Source organism: Sciurus carolinensis, chromosome 9 (assembly GCF_902686445.1).
Source record: "Sciurus carolinensis chromosome 9, mSciCar1.2, whole genome shotgun sequence".
NCBI classification, from domain to species: Eukaryota; Metazoa; Chordata; class Mammalia; order Rodentia; family Sciuridae; genus Sciurus; species Sciurus carolinensis.
In genome coordinates this window covers 41871841-41893434 of record NC_062221.1, presented here as the reverse complement: position 1 = coordinate 41893434, position 21594 = coordinate 41871841, and the positions used below count along the sequence as shown (strand labels likewise).

General features: G+C 41.3%; 1 protein-coding gene across 8 annotated transcripts in view; it reads left to right on the top strand.

The window, feature by feature from the left end:
• Tnik (TRAF2 and NCK interacting kinase) overlaps window positions 1-21594 on the top strand; it is a 377067-nt gene that overhangs the window by 303072 nt on the left and 52401 nt on the right. For 5 of the 8 annotated variants that reach the window (XM_047563557.1, XM_047563554.1, XM_047563555.1 and 2 more), the window contains exons 14-18: window positions 492-578; window positions 1766-1954; window positions 11104-11268; window positions 12028-12267; window positions 14401-14507. In XM_047563557.1, coding sequence (XP_047419513.1) covers window positions 492-578; window positions 1766-1954; window positions 11104-11268; window positions 12028-12267; window positions 14401-14507 — 788 coding nt within the window. The remainder of the gene's footprint in view (window positions 1-491; window positions 579-1765; window positions 1955-11103; window positions 11269-12027; window positions 12268-14400; window positions 14508-21594) is intronic. The other 3 variants (XM_047563560.1, XM_047563558.1, XM_047563556.1) reach the window with 1 other exon arrangement.

Genomic DNA, 21594 nt, shown 5'->3' with positions numbered 1-21594 from the left:
CTGGGACTTTGCATCATTGATACAGGTCCCTCTCTTTGCTAGAATCATATTCTGACAGTGAGTGGCCCTGCAGGATGGTTCCATTGCAAAGACAGAGCACAGTGGCATTTCACAATTGTTTTATACCTGCTGCCTGGACAGGAGCCTCAGAACTTTATAGCATTGTTAATTTGGGTAGTCCATAAAGAGGAACCTGGAATGGAACGCTTTTTAAATGTAGTTGTAGGTTTAGTAAAACCAAGTAGTAACAGAAAATGCCGAGCCATCTCAGTCAGCTGTTGCAGGCAAAGGGCTGGTGCTTCTGACTACATTGAAAGGCTTTGGCTTTGGCGTGGCAAATTCTTCCTGTTTTATAAGGGTGTTGGGTGTTGTTTTCCCTTCCTTCCTTCTGCACTTTCCTTGGCAGCTCTTGTCACCTTTGAAATTACTGGTTCTTTTTCTCTCCCTTTCTCATTCTGTTCCTCCGAATTCTCTGCTGCCTACCGCTCCAGGAATACATCAGGCGACAGTTAGAGGAGGAGCAAAGACAGTTAGAGATCTTGCAGCAGCAGCTACTGCATGAACAAGCTCTACTTCTGGTAATGGGAAGGCCACCAGCCAGCTGTCCTGCTATGTGTCCATCCTGTGTGTGTGTGTGTGTGTGTGTGTGTGTGTCCAGTTCAAAAGAAGTACTGGGTGTGGCGGTGCCTGCCTGTTATCCTAGCTCCTCTGGAAGCCGAGGCAGGAGGATTGCAAGTTAGAGGCCAGCATCAGCAACTTAGCAGGACAGTCTCAAAATTAAAAAGGGCAGGGGGTATAGCTCAGTGGCAAAGCACCCCAGTATCACATCAAAAAAGGGAGGGGGGCAGTTCTTCAAGCCTTGGAGACTTAAAAATCTCCAAGGGCATTTCCTGACCCAATTTGCCAAACCCTAATACATTTAATACAATTGTTATGCATTCTTTATTAACTCCATCTATTTGTAAAACTAACTTGAATCCAGCCTTATTATAAGTTCAGACTGCTTTTGAGACCCACTGTGTTTATTGCACAGTAATTTGTGAGGCCATTTGCACCATGCTGGAATACAATCACAGCAAAATGCACCTTTTCCATAAGAACCCATTCTGCTCTGCAGTCATATTTCATTTGCAGACTATTAGTTTTACCCTTATGATGGGAACATTTTGTGTTCCCTGCTTATGCGGCGTCCACTTGAAGTACTTTTTTTTTTTTTTTTTTTTTTCATTATTGCATTGCTCTCCAAATGGGCTGTTTGGTGTATTTTTTTTTTTAACTGACCTGATATTTCCGATATTTTTTAGCCTGAGCTTGCTAATGACTCTTGTTGGTCCAAGTTTTATTTAACTAAAGATGATTTAGGTTTATTTAGTTCTATACTTAACTATGCATGTTTGAATGACTTAATTACTAAACTAGGAAGTGGTTAGCTCCTTCGGGGGGTTGTGTGCTGACCATCCAAATGTCCTTGTTATTGCCATTTTCTCTGTTGCAATTCATCAGGGACAAGTCACTTTGCATGTGATGGTGGTAATTGCCATTAAAGCAACAGTCTTTTCATTAAATGACACTTTCTTGTGTGGATACTAACATAAAACTGGAGTTTATTTCTGTGCACACCCTGACATCTTCCTGTAGTTCTATTGGTGTGTAAGGTCCTTTGTTGCTTAGATTTTTGCCTCATTGCATGCTTCGTCACTACTGCCCAGTGGTTTTCCTGTGATGATTTGGCCTTTTCTTTGCTCATCTTGTCTGGTCTTCACAGGAGTATAAGCGCAAACAATTGGAAGAACAGAGACAAGCAGAAAGGCTGCAGAGACAGCTAAAGCAAGAGAGAGACTACTTGGTTTCTCTTCAGCATCAGCGTCAGGAGCAGAGACCCATAGAGAAGAAGCCACTGTATCACTACAAGGAAGGGATGAGCCCCAGTGAGAAGCCAGCGTGGGCCAAGGAGGTAAGTAAGCAAGAGTGGCCATGCTCTGTCGGCCAGGTTTTCCCCAGGCATGAGTGCATTCCTTACAAGTGGAGAATCCACTCCACGCCACGTAGTTGGAAGGCAGTTCATCATATGACACAACTTTTGCCACTGGAAGAACCACAACATTATCTCGGTAGAGAAATGGCCAGGCACCTTACTCTGCTGTTTTGTGTGTGTGTCTCTGTGGTCATAGTGGGGTTTTGTAGGCAAAACAGGAAGTAGAAAAATCCTTTTCCTTATATGAGTCCTGCTGAAGTTATGGCAGAAGTGTTTTTTAATAACTTCTCCTTGGAAGAATGGGATTAGGTCTTGGGGGCAGACTCATTTCCTGTCTGTACCTGGAGCCTGGACAATATATGAGTGTTGTCACTAACATTACCTTGTTCATTGTGCAGCAGCAGGCATACAAAGGACCTCAGTAGTGACCAGAGCGCACGCATAGTTATCCAGTAGTTCCAAAGTAATGGTCCTGCTTTTGTTCCCCAACTAGACTACGGTAGGGTTTTTGAAACTTGGCTCTGTGATGAGCTAGTTTAAAAATCTAATAAAAAACTATTTGAATCAGAGAGGGAAAAAAAAAAGCGTGATAACCAAATGGGTAAAGGAAATAAACAAAATAGTAGCTCCAGCCAAGATCAGCTACCCCTCCAGGGAGTCACTGTGACTGCTTCTGTACATGACACCCTGGTTTTCAGTTGTCATTATTTGTGGCACCTAGTGACTTCCTTTATTTTCTTGCAAGTATAGCTTGTCACTTAAAAGGCTGTTTTGGGTTACTTTGTATTTTTATCTAACTTCTTTAGATATTTATAACTAGAGGGTTTTTTTTTCAAGTTATCTAGTCAACAGTATTATCAGAACTAGATTTCTTACATAAGATCCTGTTTTTATGAAGGCATTTCTTTTTGTTTTTCTAACCCATTTTACCTATATTTAGAAAATGCTGAAATGAGGTACTGAAATGATACGTTAATTATGGTGGTTAATGGAAGGTAGAAATTTTTTTTAAAACTAAATTTTTCTTTAAACTTTATTCATGATTCTATATATTATTAAAATTCTTTATGATGATCATGCACTATTACAATGAAAATAACTTTTATCTTTAAAAACTTTAAAAAATTAAGTCCATAGAGAAGATTGTTTTGATGAGGGGAAGAACTTTTTTTATCACTTTTCTTTACAGTTTGTAAACAAGATCCATATTTACCTCTGTCTATAACAGCTACTATTTCTCTTAGATCAGTAATTCAATTTTGTAATCCTGCTCCCAGGTACAGCAGCGACCCCTTAATAATCCGCCTGTTCTTCCAGCTAAGCACAATCACGATGCTGCTAGACGGCAGCTGACATGCTTCCTGTCTGGCAGATGTGTGCCATCTTCTTCCACTGCCAAACCATTTTCTAGCCATGCCAAGTCAAAAGCCCCAGCTAGACCAGACTCACAAAGCCTGACTGTGGCAGGTATTCAGAAAGCTGAAAAACTGGCCTCCACAAAGTTAATGCCAGTAGCACCCACAGGAACTCACGATTCCAGATCAAGATTCCTGTTGGAGCGTCACTCATGGAAGAAAGATGGATCAGCAGCTTGCCCTGTTAGACGTGGTTTGGAAGAACAACCGAAACCTCAGGAAACCTCAAGGACTATAGTGAGATGGTCAAAGCAATCTCGGTCCCAAGGATGTAGCCCAACTCAAGATTTAGAATCTAAGGTCACCTGTGTGTCCTCTCCCAACATCTCCAATGTGACAAGTCCCCAGCTGCCCATTAGGACACTTAAGAAGGGCGTTAGATGCTCACATGGACCTCAGGGCATGAACTCACGTGTCTTTTCTAGCACCTCTGCTCTTCTAAGAAGTGCTGCATCACTAAATGACCTCTCCTTGACGCATGACTACCAGGCCTTCAGTGTTCCCAGCCCCAGGCATGACTTTAGGAAAGAGACGCCTGCAGATTGCATCCAAGAGGACCGTGATTCCTTGCGAAGCATCCCAGAATTCCTTCGTTCCCCTGGGCAACTCCCTCACACACAAATGCACCAGAAAAGATGGAACAGTGTGGAGCAGCTACCACTTCCTCCCTTTGGCTTCTACCCAGCCTGTTCTGATTTGAACTTGTCCACTTTGGCTTCATTGTTTTCTGGGTGCTATTTGTCCTCATCATTAAGCTTCCTGGCCTCTCCTCTCTATTCGGAACGAGTTGGCAGTTCCCAAGCTTTCAGGAGCCCTGCCATCTCTGGGGGCAAGTTTCTGCAGATGTCATCGAGGCCATTTTCTAGGCCTCCTAATTTCCCTATGCTTCCTGGCCAGGCTCCTAACAGAAAAAGAAACCTCTCTGCTGGGCGTGTGAACAGCATGGCTGTGTCATCAAGCACTCCCGATGTGAGGGTTGTTGGCCACCCCAAGTCTGGGCCACCTCCGGTGGGTGACATCTTCCAAGGCCCCTGGCTTCCCAGCCCCTGGTGTTCCTCCTTTGGGCTTCATGCACTTCCAGACACATGTGGGGAATTCTTTGGGGATTTCACATTTAGCCCTCTCCTCCTGGGTGAGGTTAACATACTCCAGCTTCCAACTAACCCTGTGTCATCAAACTGTTGCCAAGTCTTAGAGTGGGTGATTGTATTTTAGAAGAAATAAAATTATTTAGATGATAAAAGAAGTGACAGTGCTAAATTTGGGACTGAAGCAACTGGTATACAAATCAGAGCAAATAATTGCCTGCCTTAGTTTAATTCATCATTTTTTAACACCCACTTCTTAAATTGGGAATAAAATGAATGTGAGGATCCTTATCTTCTTGATCTTTTTGTGCTTCTCATCAGCCTTGTACATACTTTTCTTCTAAAGCATTCTTTTCAGATCTCATTTCCTGTACTAGGGAAGAGAGTGGGGCTCAAAGTAGCCAATTGATCACGTTTCAAGACTTAAAATATGAACAGCATTTATAGCTTATTTGTGTCCTAACTATGGCCTGATAAGAAAACCTGGGTTAAACTCTCTGGAGGGCTGGGTCTGATGGTGCACACCTGTTAATCCCAGTGGCTCTGGAAGCTGAGGCAGGAGGATCTCAAGTTCAAAGCCAGCCTCAGCAACAGGGAGGCACTAAGCAACTCAGTGAGGCCCTGACTCTAAATAAAATACAGATAGGGCTGGGGATGTGGCTCAGTGGCCAAGTTTCCCTGAGTTCAATTCCTAGTACCCCCCCACCACCAAAAAAAAAAAAAAACTCTGGAGGTAAAGAGAATTTTTCAAATGCATCTGCTGCCAGGATATAAATTTGAAGATGTCCTCAGCAGTGAAGAGCAGGCAGCTGTGCCCACACCACATGGGGTGACATGGGGTCTGGATATTTTTGGCTCACATGCCTAGGAAGACACCACCCAGCCATCTTCTCTAATCAGCTCCAGCATGTTCCCTACCTGGTTGGATATTTTTTCCATCTTTGATTATCCTTCCATCCACTTCTCTTCCTCATTCCAGAGAAACTGTTTTTCTTGGGCATTGTAATATTGAAATGCTCCCTCCTCTTTGTCTTTGTTCCTTCATTTTGTAAAAGGAAAGGTGAACGTTGCAATTCTCAACTGTCTTTCCCTGTTCTTACGGGATACAGTCAGAACAAATGAAGGTACTTGATCATTTATAAATCTTGCTGAGCTCTTCCCTCCCTCCTTTTCCTGAGTATTCCATCTGTCCTGAATGTCCCATTGGCTTTGATTTTCAGATTTCAGCCAGAAAGGAAGTTGTCTCTGCATTAAAAGAACGGGGGTGGTCATGTCCCACCCCTTACCGCCCACTTTCAAATTCTCTACTATTTCTGGATTGGTATGAAAGTCAGATTTGGTCTCTGAAAACAGAAGTATGATATTTTGTTGAACTGCAGGAGCATTTGAAGGTCTTTTTTTTTTTTTTTTCCTCATTTTTTGGATGATAGGGATTCCTTTTTTTTCTTTTTTTCTTCTTCTGTACCTTAAAATGGCATGTGATTTTTCTGGGTCTGTGGTGGTACCTCTGCAGCACTCCCATCCCCAAATACTTAAAAAACATTTTCCCTCACACCCAGCAGTGACAGAATGCTCTGTTTACATAGTGTTGCACGAGATTGCATTTTAATTTTGTTTTTAACACTCCATCATGTTCTCTCTCTACGATGCATGTCAATCATCTGGCTATAGTTTTATTTGGCAAACAATGATCTGATCAGGGCCAAGATATCTTTTTGTTTCCCATCAGTCCATTGGAGACTTTGAAATCCATATATATATAAAAATTTCTACACTTGGATTTCTCTGCTCTACAATGATTTTTTTTCCCTTTTTATATGAGTTACTTTATATATGAGGTTGCCAAATTACCAGTTTACCTCTGCTTTTATTGCTCCTCAGTTTTTTCTTATGTTTCATAAGATTTAACATAAAAGAAACCTGGATGTAAGTAGTAAGGAGCATGTTTGAGTTCAAGTTCTATTTCCTGGTGGTGTGGCCTGGGTAAGGCTTGGGGCCTTCCTGATATGCACTTCCTCAGCCCCTCCAGCCTCAGTTAGAAGGATCAGGGCAATCAGTGTGTCTGTTGTCATTGAAACAGTGGTACAAAGGCAAATTAAGTATGGATTCACACTTCACTTTCAAGGCCACCAGGAATGTTTTGTCTTTGTGTTTTCTGATTTGGATTTCATATGACTGGTTCACATGCATCTCCATCACCTCACTCACCTCTCTCCAGTAATAGATAAGCAGATTTTGTTTCCCCTCTTATTTGCTAAAGACTTGCATCATCACTTTTAAGTTATGTGCTCCATTCACATGGGATCTATACTTTTTCCTAAAATATTTGTTATAAGTGGATCTTGGAAATGTAGTTCTGGCCCTTATCTTCAGACAAGATTGCATTTTGAACATTCCATAGGAATGAGAGTTTCCCCTGTGATCAGATGTGCCCTGGAGAAGGGGGGACCAGTCTTGCCCAGTAAATGTCTGCCCCATGGTTTTGCTAAAGAACCATATGATTCAGCCCTTTATGTACTGGTGAACACATGGTCAAAGTATCTAATGAGCACTTAGAAGTTAGTTATTGACTTTTCTCTCTTTCTCTAGCATTGCCAGTAAAACACAGAAAACAAATTATTTTGTTCAGTAAGGGAAATGAAAAAAGGAATTCTCATACAGTTATGTTGAGTTCAACAATTGAGTAAAGCCTTCTAAGGCCCGTGTAGATCCAGTGAGCCCAACATCATATAAATCATTATTAAAGTGCACCCATATGACATAAATGTATTTAGTTGTCTGCATGTTTGAAACTATTTCTATAATTTTGTTTCAAAAATCTCAACAGATACTCATTATTGTGAAGTGAAACATTATAATCTACAGACTGTTTTCAAACATACAAGCCAGTTTGACAATTGACATTGATAGAATGTTTCTCTCTACATGTTTAAACATTTTTATTTATTTTGAAATTATTGTATGGCTCTTGGAATCAACAAATTTACTTTTAGCCGGACATGGTAGCACACGCCTGTAATCCCAGTGACTCTGGAGGCTGAAGCAGGAGGATTGCACGTTCAAAGCCAGCCTCAGCACCTTATCGAGGCCCTAAGCAATTCAGTGAGACCCTGTCTCTAACTAAAATACAAAAATTTTAAAAAATTTTAAAAAGAGCTGGGGATGTAGCTCAGTGGTTAAGTGCCCTTGGGTTCAATCCCAAGTACCCACCCCCAAAAAAATTACTTTTAGATCTTCTGTATTTGTGTAGCCTTTCTGTATCTCATAGGTCTTGTCTGGCACCCCTATAGTCCCCAGTGGACAACTCAGCCCTGCCCGGAGCAGAATTTTCTTTCTTTCGTTTTTTCTTCCTCTCTATAAGGCTGTAGTAAATAATATAGTGTTTTTGCAGAGGTAATCCAGGCCTCTTTAACGTTATTTTAGTTTACATGGTAAAGTGATTCTTTTAATTAAAAAAAAATTGCTTTGATAGTGAAATTTGATCAATCTCTGCTAATCTTGTGTTCTGTGTTCACTGATAATCCCGTTAACTAGAAACCCTTTGGAACAGGTTTTTTGTTGTTATGGTCCGGCACCTAGACACTGTATCAGATTTACTAGAAATCCATTTTTGGGTGGTGTTCCTGATATTCTATGTCTTGGCAGCAAGAGTTGGGAGCAGATGCTCTGCTACTAGAATTTTTGGAGTATCCTCAGGCAGATTGAAACATATCTTGATTGTGCCCCAGTTTTTAATCACATATAGACTTATTCTGGGCCTTGGAGACCCTATTCTTTTTTGTCTCCCTCACATATCTATCCCCTATTCAATTAGTAGACATTCGTTGTCATAAATCAGGGACAGTCCTTTTTGCCTGGTCTCAATATATTCAGAAGGGCCATCTTCTAAACAGACTATCCAGCTTTCCCTCTGAAGCACCACTTCCAGCATTTGTTTGGGTATCTTTGCTCCAATTCTTCAGGTGATCCTTTAGTGCAAAGCCCTGGGCAACATTGCCTTCCCAAACACCTTAAGATAAGATTTCTTACCATATAATGTGTAGCCAGATGCCTCACTGTTACAGCCTTCTCACACAGATTTTTCAAATTTCTTTGGACAAACTCAAATCCAGGAAATTTCAGCACATTGGACCCATCCTGAAATAATTTTCAAAGTGTGACAATTGGTTACTTAGACCATGTATTTTAGAATGCTATGCCTGATATATATTAATGGTAGAATTTAGTAAACTATGAGAGAAAGCATAGGAAATTCTACTAGGAGTGCATTAGGAACATTTGCACACAAGGAATCAAATCCATTAACTGCCTGTGAAAATCAGTACCCCCCTTTCTGCCCTGTTTGTTTTCTACTGCAACCTTAGACCCCCGGGTGGCCTGTGGGCCTATTATTAGCAGAAATGCTTGTTTTACAGAAACCTTTTTGCTGTCATTGGTCAAAAGAATTCATCTCAAAACTGACTTCTTTGTTCAAGATAGAATCTTGGAGGCAGATTTTTCTACTATTGCTTTTAAAGTGTTGCCTCTTAATGTGTATTTAAAACAAAGTGTATTTTATAGTTAAAAATAATAATAATTACAAGTACCCCTCACTCTGAATACATGTGGTTCCTGAATTTTGGATAACAGGTGGCTGAAGTACAGACAGCCAGGTGTTCATCTGACATACATCTAAAACTCTCGGGTTCCTGAGTTCAGACGTGAATGGTTTATATAGTAGAAGTTCAAATGTTAAAGGAAACTTGTCCCTGTCATTTATCTAATAACAATATTCCCTGGAAATAGGAAAATGGCTGATAATTTGACCATTCCGGTGGTCTAGAAATATTCACCTTCTTTTCTAAGTGTCTGACATTTGAAAAGCAGTGCATGGCACACCTTGGTCACAGTTTATCTATTGCTGTCCCTGTGGGATTCTTTCCTCTTTATGGTCTTGTCTCAGGGTTGCTTTATTCTTCTGCTCGAAGCAATCGTCAAATAATGATTGCTGATGTAATACTCAGTATGCACGCATACACAAGTATACCTGTTCTGGTTTATATTCCTGACTTTTTGCAGCAAATCTTATTTGGTATGTGGTGAGTTTGTGGAACATGGAATCTCAAAACCAAAGTCAACTGGATACAACTGTATGTACCCTGCACAGCCATGGTGGGGGATGAGATGTTCAAATTACCCCTCAGTGGGACAGAAGGGCTCTTTCCTATTGGCTTATCTTACTGTGTTTAAATATTTGAGGTTAATATCACCATTTTTAAAAACACACATATTCTCTATATGAGACTGTGTCTGCCTCTAGAAAGATTCAGATGGGGCAGGGATGGGAAAGAACAACATCTTTGAAGGTTTTTTTATTAAAATGAATAGAACAATGAAACTATGCAGACAGACCTGAATGTTAAGTCAGCAGAAGAGAATTAAGAGTCCACTCTGATGAGCCATTGGGGTGAGGAGAGGGGCAGCTTTGCCCTGGCAGGTTTGGGAAGCTGGACAATTAGCTTGACCCTGAAGAAGTATAGGAGATAAAGATGGATCTGAAAGGAAAAACTGAGTCCTCTTGAGGTTGTGTAAGATCTGATATCACGTCGTACCGTGTACGTCTAAAAAGAAGAATCTAAAATTTTCTTTACGATTGTCCTCTATAGGAGCTGGGGAGATAGCTTAGTCGGTAGAGTGCTTGCTTTGTAAGCACAAGGCCCTGGGTTTGATCCCCAGCACCCAAAAAAAAAAAAGATTGTCCTCCGTGACTGTCATTCCACCCTAAATATGTACTTTTCCCTGTACTGTGAACCTTCCCCATGAAGTCCCTGAGAGCTATTACCTGCTTTGGGCTGAGAGAGACCCTGAGGAGAGGGTGGGAGAAGTTGGGGGTCAAGGACCAATACCACAGATGGAGAGTCGGAGGGGAGGTGGGAGAGCAAGCAGGGGAGGCCATGCTGGGGATGGAAAGAATGAGGAGCAGCGACACATTTTAGGGAGCCATGAGGGACCATTGAAGAAAAAGAGCCCTTAAGACAGAAAAAGAAAATGATACAGGAAGTCTAAGACAGGCCGTGCTCATTAAGGGGGCAGCCTGGAACACCCACGTGCCTTTCAGAAGCATGTGAAGAAGTGCAGGGTTCATGGACTCAAACTCACCCTCTCACCAGCCCTCCCCATGGTTCTTTCCCTCCCTGTCCCATGAGTCAACCCAGGCAAGTTTCTATTTTCCCCACAAGCAATCTTTATGCCTAGTACAGTTCCCTTTGATTATCTAGGGTGCAGACTGTCTCCCTAGGTAACCCCATGGCTTTGTGACCATTCTGCAAGATATTATCCCAATCAGTGTAAGATAAGCTCTTAGGAGGCCCAGCTAACTGCAGTAACACAAGATAACGGGTAATAGAAGGGCGATGGCTCAGGGTTCTGTGTTTTTTTGTTATTGTTGGTGCTAATAGTGTTTGCTCACATTTAAAAAAAATTAAAGTTTTTTGTAAATTCTTGATACAGAGCAGAAATGGAGAATTATGGCTCTTCAAATTGATCAGAGGGACACAAAAATGGCTGTGCAGGTGGCTACAGAAAATCCTTACTGGGAATTCATTGATTTCTATCCATTAAGGCTCTCTTTTCTTTTGGCTTCTAGGTAGAAGAACGGTCAAGGCTGAACCGGCAGAGTTCACCTGCCATGCCTCACAAGGTTGCCAACAGGATATCTGACCCTAATCTGCCCCCAAGATCAGAGTCCTTCAGCATTAGTGGGGTTCAGCCTGCCCGGACACCCCCTATGCTCAGACCTGTTGATCCCCAGGTATAATCTCTCCTTTGTTTCATCAGGTTTTAGCTTCCTGAATAGGAGTGTGAGATAAAGAATCATTAAACATAATAAAGTATTAGTGGTGCTGTGATAAAGGGGTACCCTGTGCCCTGGGTTCTAATGATTTCTCTTAAGGACCCCCAGTTTCACCTCAAGACTGCATGTCTTCCCTGCACAAGCAGTATCACCAGATGACCACAGAACTCCACAAGACATGTCCTGGTTCCAAGAGATGGTTAATGCTGTAGATGGTTAGAGGCAGCCGCACAGAAAGCAGGACTTGCAGAGATTAGACGTGTGGACTGTGGGAATTCGATGCTAGATCCCAATCCAGGCTCTAGCACATGTCAGCTATAAAGTCACCATGTGGCTTAACCTCTCTGCACCTTAAGAAGCCCGTGTGTAAAATGAGGGCATGCTTGTCTCTACCTCATGGAGGACTCAGTGAGTTGACGAGAAATTTAGAGCAGTCCTACTTTTACAGAGCAGTGACACTCTCTAAAGTCAAAGTTAGGGGTTTTAAAGGAGGAAGTTTGTAATGCTGGACTAGAAGTGAATAAATATATTGCTGGTCGATAAATGCTCACTCAATACCGTTATTGTTACTAGCATCACACTCTTCCACTGCCTTCCTAGTGAGCCGTTTAGCCTGTTGCCAGGACCCTGATTCAGCCCTACACATTGCTCTAGACAAGAGATTCTGAAGAGCTGCCTTCTTCTAATAATGCTGCTCTGATGGTGGTTTGTGCCTAGATCCCACAGCTGGTAGCTGTAAAATCCCAGGGACCTGCCTTGACCGCCTCCCAGTCAGTGCACGAGCAGCCCACGAAGGGCCTCTCCGGGTTTCAGGAGGCCCTGAGCGTGACCTCTCACCGCGTGGAGATGCCACGCCAGAACTCGGACCCCACCTCTGAAAACCCTCCTCTCCCCACTCGCATTGAGAAGTTTGACCGAAGCTCTTGGTTACGACAGGAAGAAGACATTCCACCAAAGGTAATGTCAGCATCACTGGTGTGTCACCATTGTCACCTCTGTCCTCATGGCAGCGGTCTTTAGGACCACCGCAGGTCCACCATGAAGAGCATGGTGATGCCATCTCCCTTCCTCCTCGTACTTGGCTTGGTCCCTCCTCATTCCCAAGCTGAGACTTGGATCATCATTTATCATTTCTGACTGTCATCTCCCCAAAAGAACTGAGACTCAGGTTGGTTGAATGACTTGGAAGTATGTGTCCTGTACCCAGAACTGGAGCCCTCAACCCCAAGCATTCCAGAACACTCTACTATCCATATTAAAAAGTAGAATAATGGATATTTCCATTGATGACTGTATCCACTTGTAGACAAGTTGAAAACATCCAGATAAAAAGTAGAAAGCTCATTTATTACTCTTTTTAACAACACAAAGTAAAACTAGATCTCAGAAGTTCATAAGACGCTGTTGGCCCTTAGGACCTTCTGGTTGGCTCCATGTAAGGGTAGCTCCTTCTAGGCTAAGTCACAATTCAGTTCCAGCCTATTTAATTACTAAGGATGTAACTTCAGGTGAAATACTAGCCTTCCCTCTGGTCAGAACAGTCCTGTGTTCGAATTCTTTTGTTCTCCTGTACCAAGTTGTTGTTCATTCCCAGAAATGTTCTGGAGTGTGACTGTAATCAGGCTACATACAACCTGGATGTTTTTCAAAACAAAGAAGACATCTTTGCAGCAAATTCTTCCTGGTTCAGGAATCCCTTTTCTCCTGAACTCAGCATAGAGAGCTATAACACATGCAATGTCGCACAATTTCCAGGAAACAGTGCCATCATTAATTCCAGGAAAAAAGGATAGTTTATACTTAGTCATTTGCAAATATTTTTCCTCTTCCTCTCAAAGGCTAGTAAATCAGAATTTCCATTATTTTGAAAATGAAAACAGCTGATGATGGCTTTTTTTGGTGGTGTCCTTCTCGGAAGCAGAAGTGCCATCAGAAAAGGTTACATAGGAGCAAAGATCAATGTGACAAATGAGGTGGGCAGTGGAGTCAGAAAGACCAAAAGTGGGAGCTATTGGTCTACTCTGAACACATACAGGGGTATGTTTGTGAAGGTGGAGGAAACTTCGGATTGGTTCAGATATTTAGATTTTAGTAATTAATTGGGCTTTTTCATCTCTTCAGATATTTATGTTTACAAAAAGAAAAAGGAAACTGGCAGTAGGGATAATTAATTTGAACAGGCGATAGCACTGCTGTGGTCATTCTCCTTCACTGCCTCATCCTTATGTTAAAATGGACTATAATAAAAAAATTAATTTTTCAAAACAGAGGATGACACTTTACATTGAAAGTAATTTTCTATACTAGGATTCATAATGTGATTCTTTCAAATCATGGACTCCTTTGGTACTCCAACAATATTTGATTTCATAAAAAAGGAGACATACTTAAATCTAACTTGGGCTTTTCCCAGATAAGCTAATAATACATTTTCCTGCTGTACCTCACTGTCTTACTGGTATTCACACAGACTTTTTGATGACCCTTTCAGTCTTCAAAAAGTCTTCTGGCTTAGGGGTTTAAATAGTAATTGCAGGTTAATTAGCAAGTGTAGGAGCTATTGTAACAAGTTCTCCGATCTCACTGAAATGACTTAGTGTTCTAAGTTCTAGCCTGATATCCTAGTTTCTCTCTGGATTTCATAGTCTGCTAGCGGTAATGTGAGCTAAAAATGGAACTTGGCACTGTCCGGGTGGCTTTCATCTGATGCAACCACCAGTGAGGTAATGGTACCCTAAAAAGTTTTCATGAATCTACTACTCTTGGCCAAACAAGAGAGGTTAATTACTTAGAGCTCAGAAAATCAAATTATTAACTTAATCTGCCTTTAAGTTTGCTTTTAAAATTGAAAATCACCCTTCTTAATGGTTGCTGGTATGCTTCGGAGTCTCTTGTCTGCAGATCTTTTTTGGTTTTGTTTAGGGAGTTTAATATTTCTTTGAGGAACAAATAATAAAATTCTTCCGTATTTCAGATAGTTTTTGTAACTTCTGGCAAGTTACACTCCTTTGAAAAGGAGTAGGATTTTCAGATAGTAGCCTTTGGTGGCTATTTTCTGGAAAATTTTTCTGAATTCTGATTTTCTTCCAGGTGCCTCAAAGAACAACTTCTATATCCCCAGCGTTAGCCAGAAAGAATTCTCCTGGGAACGGTAGTGCTTTGGGACCCAGACTAGGATCTCAGCCCATCAGAGCAAGGTAAGGGAAGGAAGGTGACAAGTAAAGGAAGAAGCCCATCCACCATTGTCACTACTGCTTTCCTAAGAAAAAGGTCCCTGTTTGTTTTTTGCTTCAGAAACTCATTAACTTGCCACCTGGACTATAAGCATTGATGGGCCACACCACATGCCTCTTACTACTTCAGTAGATCTTAGAAATCTGTACTACGGTGGGGGTTTGAGAATGAATGAGCGACTGGATGAGTGAATGAGGCAACCCAGGAGACAATCAGGTGTACTGAACTGACAGTTTTTAAAATCTAGGAGCAACATTGCAAATATAAATCAGATTGCAATACCCTGAACCGTAGCTTCCGAGTCCATTTGAATGGAGACAGTAGAACAAAATGGTCTATTATGAGGTGATTTTTAGCATCCAGTCAAGAAATGAGCCCTGGCAACCATTGAGACATTACAGAGCAACTGCCAGGGAAATAGTGACCAACTGCAGAGCTCCTCCAGCCTGGCTCTTATGGAAGGACCAGCTTCAGTGAGGAAATCACTTATTGGGCATTGTGGAGGCTCTCTGAAATGCAGTTATGCTTTCTCAGTTACTCTCTGCTGTCCTTCCAGAATTTTCTGTCAACAATGTATATTCTTATAGTCAGGAAATTGCATCCACTTCCTCTGGTTAGTGTAGAGGTCTCAAGAGAAGCTAGAAAGTAAGCAATATCTTTACAGTATCTGGGCAGATTTTATGTGGTAACAGATGCTATTTGCTGCTGCCATTCATCAAGCTTCCCTCAGATTTTTCATGATGAATACATCCCTTTTTAGGATCCACTGAAATAGCAAATGGCCTCTGCTGAGGCTATAAAAAGGATGAGCTTGGGCAGGCTGTTTTCTTCTCCTTCATTGTGTTCATAATAAGAGAAAGACCCTCCTTTCTTAATAAGAGAGAGAGAGACTAGAAATGAAGCTTACAGTTATTTGTACATATTTTTAAAATATGGAATGCTTTTGATCTTAATGCTCTTTCTTCTTCACATGAAAAGCCTTAGGAAGGGGTCAGTCCATAAATAAGATGGAATTATACTAAGAGCAAGCACGCATCCCTTGAGGGCAAAGATGCTAGTTCATTCTGAGTGGAATTACCAATTGCAAGAGGCTCTGAATGAGCCATTTTTTCCCCGTGACTTGTCAGACTCACGCTGAGCTGGTGTTGCTAAGCAGCACTGAGGCAGACTGGGACACGCTGTGGACAGGGAGCCAGAGGAATGCCAACACTGGATCTCCAGCAAACTCTCTCCATCCCCTTCTTCAAGCAGCGATAAGACCCCAATCGTCAGTGCTTCTTGCTCTTTTGAACCCTGCCCTCGGGGCTCTGTTCATTAAATCAGTTGCTTAGAATTGTAGTTGCTTTAGATCCAGCATTATTTCAACTTTTAAGTATTTTTCCTTCCATCCATCCAAAAGTACAAAGAAAACTACCATTACATAGTCAAATAAAAGGCAGCTTTTTATTCTCTCCAAAGTGGTAGTATAATGACATTGGGGCCCCAAAGAACCTGTATTTGATGGTCAGAGGCTTTGATGGTCCAGAGCTTTTACCTGGAACCATTTAAATATTTTTACTTTTTTTCAATATTTTGAATATTTTCCAATATTTCCAAGGAATGCATGAGAGATGGTCAACATTTTTTTACTTAGATAGAAAGGAAGCAAGCTAAAAGATTATAATTATTTACCTATAATGAAAGAAAGATTGGGGACAGTGGAGGATTCCCATCTCTGCAAGCGGAACAGTCTAACAGAACACCCCTATGTCTTACTAACACAAATATCCAACATTTAAGGTGTAAATTAGACTTTGCAGCTCCCAATTGGATTGCATTTATAAAAGCTTCAAAATTCAGTTTACTGTGTAGAGATAGCTCTCATTCACTTTCCTGGATAATAAACCACCCCAAAATTATCCTGAAAGAATAGCAGCTTATTAAGTCTGACAATCCTATGGGTTGGCCAAGAGTATCTCCTGTTGGTATGAGTTGGTCTTACTCATGCAGCCACCTGAGTTGATGGGTCACCTGTACTTCTTTTCTGCAGGGTCTTTCATCTGGGTATCTTTACCCTTTGGCAATCTAAGAACACTTTTCCAAGAGGGACAGCTTCAATGCACACACTTTTTGTTTTGTTTCATTTGTTTTGTTGCAGTACTGGGGATTGAACCCTCACATGGTATTTTCTTTTTCTTCACCTTTGCTGATGTCCCACTGGCCACAAGTCTGTGACCAAGCCCTGAACCATGGAAAGGTACCACACAAGGTCATGGACATGGGGAAATGTAATTAGCTGAAGCTTCTAAACTGCATTTCTTATTCTTGTTATTCCTTCTTTTCTTCCCAGTCTTCTCTTTGAAGTGATACAAAGGAAACTAAAAAAAATTAACAAAGACTCCAGTGAAAGCTATAGTTAATAAGAGACAGATTCAGAATACTTCTGTTATTATTTTTAACTCATTTGCTAAATTTCACTAATCTGTATTAAGTGTCTCCTATATTCAGGGCTTCACGCAGCCTTGGGACCCAGTGACTCCAACCAAGACTGCCTGAGTCATGGGGCCTAGCATTCCTGCTACTTTTTGGGGTACAGGTATTATTGAAGGCAAAATTATATTTTTTACCTCACCTCTTTGTTGTTTTTCTTTGGGGTGAATATGTGAATTAGCTTATTTGTAAAAGGCAGACCCTCTCTCTTCTCCTGTGGCAAACTTAGGGACCTCAATTTTAAAATAAGTGTCTCAACACAGAAGGATCCCATGCTCCCAAGTCCCCATATGGAAAATAGCCATGCAGGGGAGCAGTTTTCCCTGTGCATATTATAATGTGAGTGAGAAACAGACCATTGTATTAAAGCCTAATGGTTAAAAAGCTTGGATTTTTGCTTCTTATATTTAGTACTGATGAACCCCAGTTACTAGATGTAGGATATTATATAGAAACTGCAGAATGTGTGTTTTGTTTTTGATAATTTGGAAATTGGTACCTTTAAATAAAAAGTAAACTACTTAGGACCCCTGGAGGGAAGACTCTTGGCAGTGTCAGGCAGTGTGCTGACATGTAGCTGTTATAAAATAAAAGCAGAGCTTTATTCTGAATACCCTTCCTTCTCCCAGAAATAACTCCCCATTATCTCAACTCTTCTGCTGTCTTCGCACACTACACCAAATCAGAAAGAGTTCTCTAGAGAGCATGCTTTTGTGGTTTGGAGCAGGTACAGCTGTGCAGCAATCAGTTGCTCAAGAAAGTGTTATTGGGCAACCTTTGCAGGTCCTTGTGTCTTCCTTTAATGAACACCTCTGGAGCACTTAAATTTATAGCATACAGCTCTAAGTACATTGCAGATATTAAACGCCGTAGCAACTCTGAGGTAGTGACTGTTGTCATCCCCATGTTTTAAATGGAAAAACTGAGATAAACAAAGTTGAGCAATTGTCCAATGTGATAAAATTAATAAGGCGGTATTTGAACTCTGGGACCTTACACCAAAGTCCACACTCTGAAGCATCGCTGATCACAGCTCCAGTGCAGCTGCTCTGGGGTAGATGAGTGTGTTGACATTCCTCCTAATCCTAAGGTTATTGATCCCTACCCTGTGAGACTCAATACCTTATGAATGTCTTGCACTGCTCATGCTGCAAGATCCAAGGGCGGTTCTCACCTGCCCTGTTGTCTCTCAGTGCCTGATGCTGTCAAAATGATCAGTTGAATTTAAATCAAGTTTTGATGAGAGCATTTAAAAATATTGTTTTTAAAAATCCCCAGACAGTTTAATATTTAACTTTGATTCGTGTGTTCTTTTGAAGCAAATTAAAATTTGATCAAACATGTACACTCAGAATTGAAAAGATTTAAATTAAGCCAGAAACACCAAGTCAAAATCCACTGACTAAATGCTTAATTTCAAAACATAATTCTCTGTCCCATCCCAAACCTATCTTCCTATGACTTGTTTGTTCTCATTGACTGTATCATCAGAGAACAAAGTAAAGTGAATTTTGGCAGCCAGCCAGTTAATTAAAGACTTGGCCCAAGAACTTGGGCACAAAATCACTTTGAATCCTCATTTTCTGTTTTGATTTTTTATATGATTCGAGTGGATGGAATAATTGCCACATTTTTACTTTACTGTGTGTTTTATAGACCAAACAGCATTGTCTGCTGGATGGCAAATGTCGGAATTAAAAGTTAGCATTTAAAGAAATCTATTTGGATGTTTTCAAGTTTTTACATGTTTAGATTGAGAACAAGAGAAATCTTTTACTTCCTAGAATTCTTCTGAAATTGAACCTCTAGCCTTTATCTCGGCCCTCTTGGACCCAAGGTCACACTGTACATACATAATAAAGAGAAAAATGTGAACCATATGACATTTTCTCAATTTTCTCAAATTGTTTGACAAAAAAACAAAAAGGCAGAAAAGGCATCGTAAGTTTTCCCCATTTCTCTGTGTGGTTACATAGAAACCAAAAACTTCTTTCAGTCTCCAGCAGCAAAAATAGCAGCCTATCAAGATCAGCACCCACCCTGCTTATCTCCAGTGGGAGGACTTGTGCTAATGAGGCCCAGGTCAGGGATTTAATGCCCATGGGATCCAATTAGCTTCACACGGGAAGAGTCACTGAGCCCCATCAGAGACGCACGCTCATCTCAGCTGCTTCTGCTAATGCCCTTTCTCTTATTTTATGCTGGGACAGCTGGCCCAGGACTCATCATCCAACATGGTGGCAGCCCCTCGCTGTTCTGCCTGCCTGTCTCCTGGCCAATTGTGCATAGTCCTACCTTGGGGGATGCTTGTTCTCTGCCAGGCTTTAAAGGCTGGTGCCTGACCAGGCTATAACCTGACCTTTCCTTGCATCGCCTCCTCTCCCAGTGCTCCCCATGCAAACTTGATACGCCATCCTCTTAGTGTCCTCTCTATGTCCATGTACACCAGGAAAACCCCAGCCCTTGTCTTTGCTCAGGCCCTTTCCAGCCTCCCAGCTTACTGCTCCGAGGCCAGTCAAATGCTCCCTCCTTCTTTCCACTGCCCTAGACCCCTCCAGTCTGCAGGAATCGTTCCCCGAGCTCCAGCAGCGTTTACAGCCTCTTTCACAGACAACTTTCAGGGTTTTGCCGTGTTTACTGTTGCCTCCACTCTATGTACCTCTTTGCCATGATTATGCTGTAACTTGAGTGTACGCCCTGTGACCTGTGCTTCTCCATCCCTCTTCCCAAACCAGGGAGGCTCACAAAATAGATGCTTATTAGAAGGGTTTTGGCTAAAAAAAATCAAAGGAATGCTACATCCGTACACATGTGTGCACTCACGCATACCCAAGTTCGTGCCTTTCACCCAAGAATTCCAATTCTGGGAAATAAAGACATGATTGAGTACTGGTGGGCAGACAGATGATTATCTCATTATTATTGGTCACAGCAATGTATTGAAAGCACCTTAATTTCTTTTTTTTTTTTATTGTAAACAAATGGGATACATGTTGTTTCTCTGTCTGTACATGGCGTAAAGGCATACCATTTGTGTAATCATAAATTTACATAGGGTAATGTTGTTTGATTCATTCTGCCATTTTTTCCTTTCCCCCCCACCCCTCCCACCTCTCCCCTCCCTCTATACAGTCCTTCCTTCCTCCATTCCTGCCTCCCTCCCTAAACCCAACTCCAACCCCAACACTAACCCCTCCCACCCCCCATTATGTGTCATCATCCACTTATTAGCGATATCATTCTTCCTTTGGTTTTTTGAGATTGGCTTATCTCACTTAGCATGATATTCTCCAGTTTCATCCATTTGCCTGCAAATGCCATAATTTTATCATTCTTTATGGCTGAGTAATATTCCATTGTATATATATACCACATTTTCTTTATCCATTCATCAATTGAAGGACATCTAGGTTGGTTCCACAATCTGGCTATTGTGAACTGAGCAGCTATGAACATTGATGTGGCTGTATCTCTGTAATATGCTGATTTTAAGTCCTTTGGGTATAGGCCAAGGAGTGGGATAGCTGGGTCAAATGGTGGTTCCATTCCAAGTTTTCTAAGGAGTCTCCACACTGCTTTCCAGAGTGGCTGCACTAATTTGCAGCCCCACCAGCAATGTATGAGTGTACCTTTCTCCCCACATCCTCGCCAACACCTGTTGTTGCTTGTATTCTTGATAATCGCCATTCTAATTGGGGTGAGATGGAATCTTAGGGTGGTTTTGATTTGCATTTCTCTTATTACTAGAGATGTTGAACATTTTTCCATATGTTTGTTGATGAAAGCACCTTAATTTCTAAGAGTAGAGGGATGGCCAAACTAATTCATCTATGTGATAGACTATAATGCAGCCATGCCTTTTTTCCAAAACATAAGAAAATGCTCATGATGCAGGGTTAAAGGCTAAAAAATCAAAAATCAAAACCAAATATATGCTATGCTGCCACATGGGCAAAAGAAAAAAGACGAGAAGATAATTTACCAGAAAGTAAAATATCGTTCAATTTATTCTTGTTCAGGGGTTTTGTGCGTCGCTTCCTATTTTTACCTTTTAATCTATTTCAAGTTTAGTATGATGCACATAGGCAAAGTCAAGGAAGCCTCCCTTTAAGATTCATCATCTCAGAGATAGTGCTTTTTTTTAAATTTATTTTTATTGTAAACAAATGGAATACATGTTGTTTCTGTTTGTACAGAAGTAAAGGCATACCATTTATGTAATCATACATCGACATAGGATAATGGTGTTTGATTCATTTATTTTTTTCCTTCCTCCCCACCCCTCCCACCCCTCTTTTCCCTCTATACAGTCCCTCCTTCCTCCATTCTTGCCCCCTCCCACCCCCCATTATGTGTCATCATCCGCTTATCAGCGAGATCATTCGTCCTTTGGTTTTTTGAGATTGGCTTATCTCACTTAGCATGATATTCTCCAATTTCATCCATTTGCCTGCAAATGCCATAATTTTATTATTCTTTATAGCTGAGTAATATTCCATTGCATATATATACCACCGTTTCTTTATCCATTCATCAATTGAAGGACATCTAGGTTGGTTCCACACTCTGGCTATTGTGAAT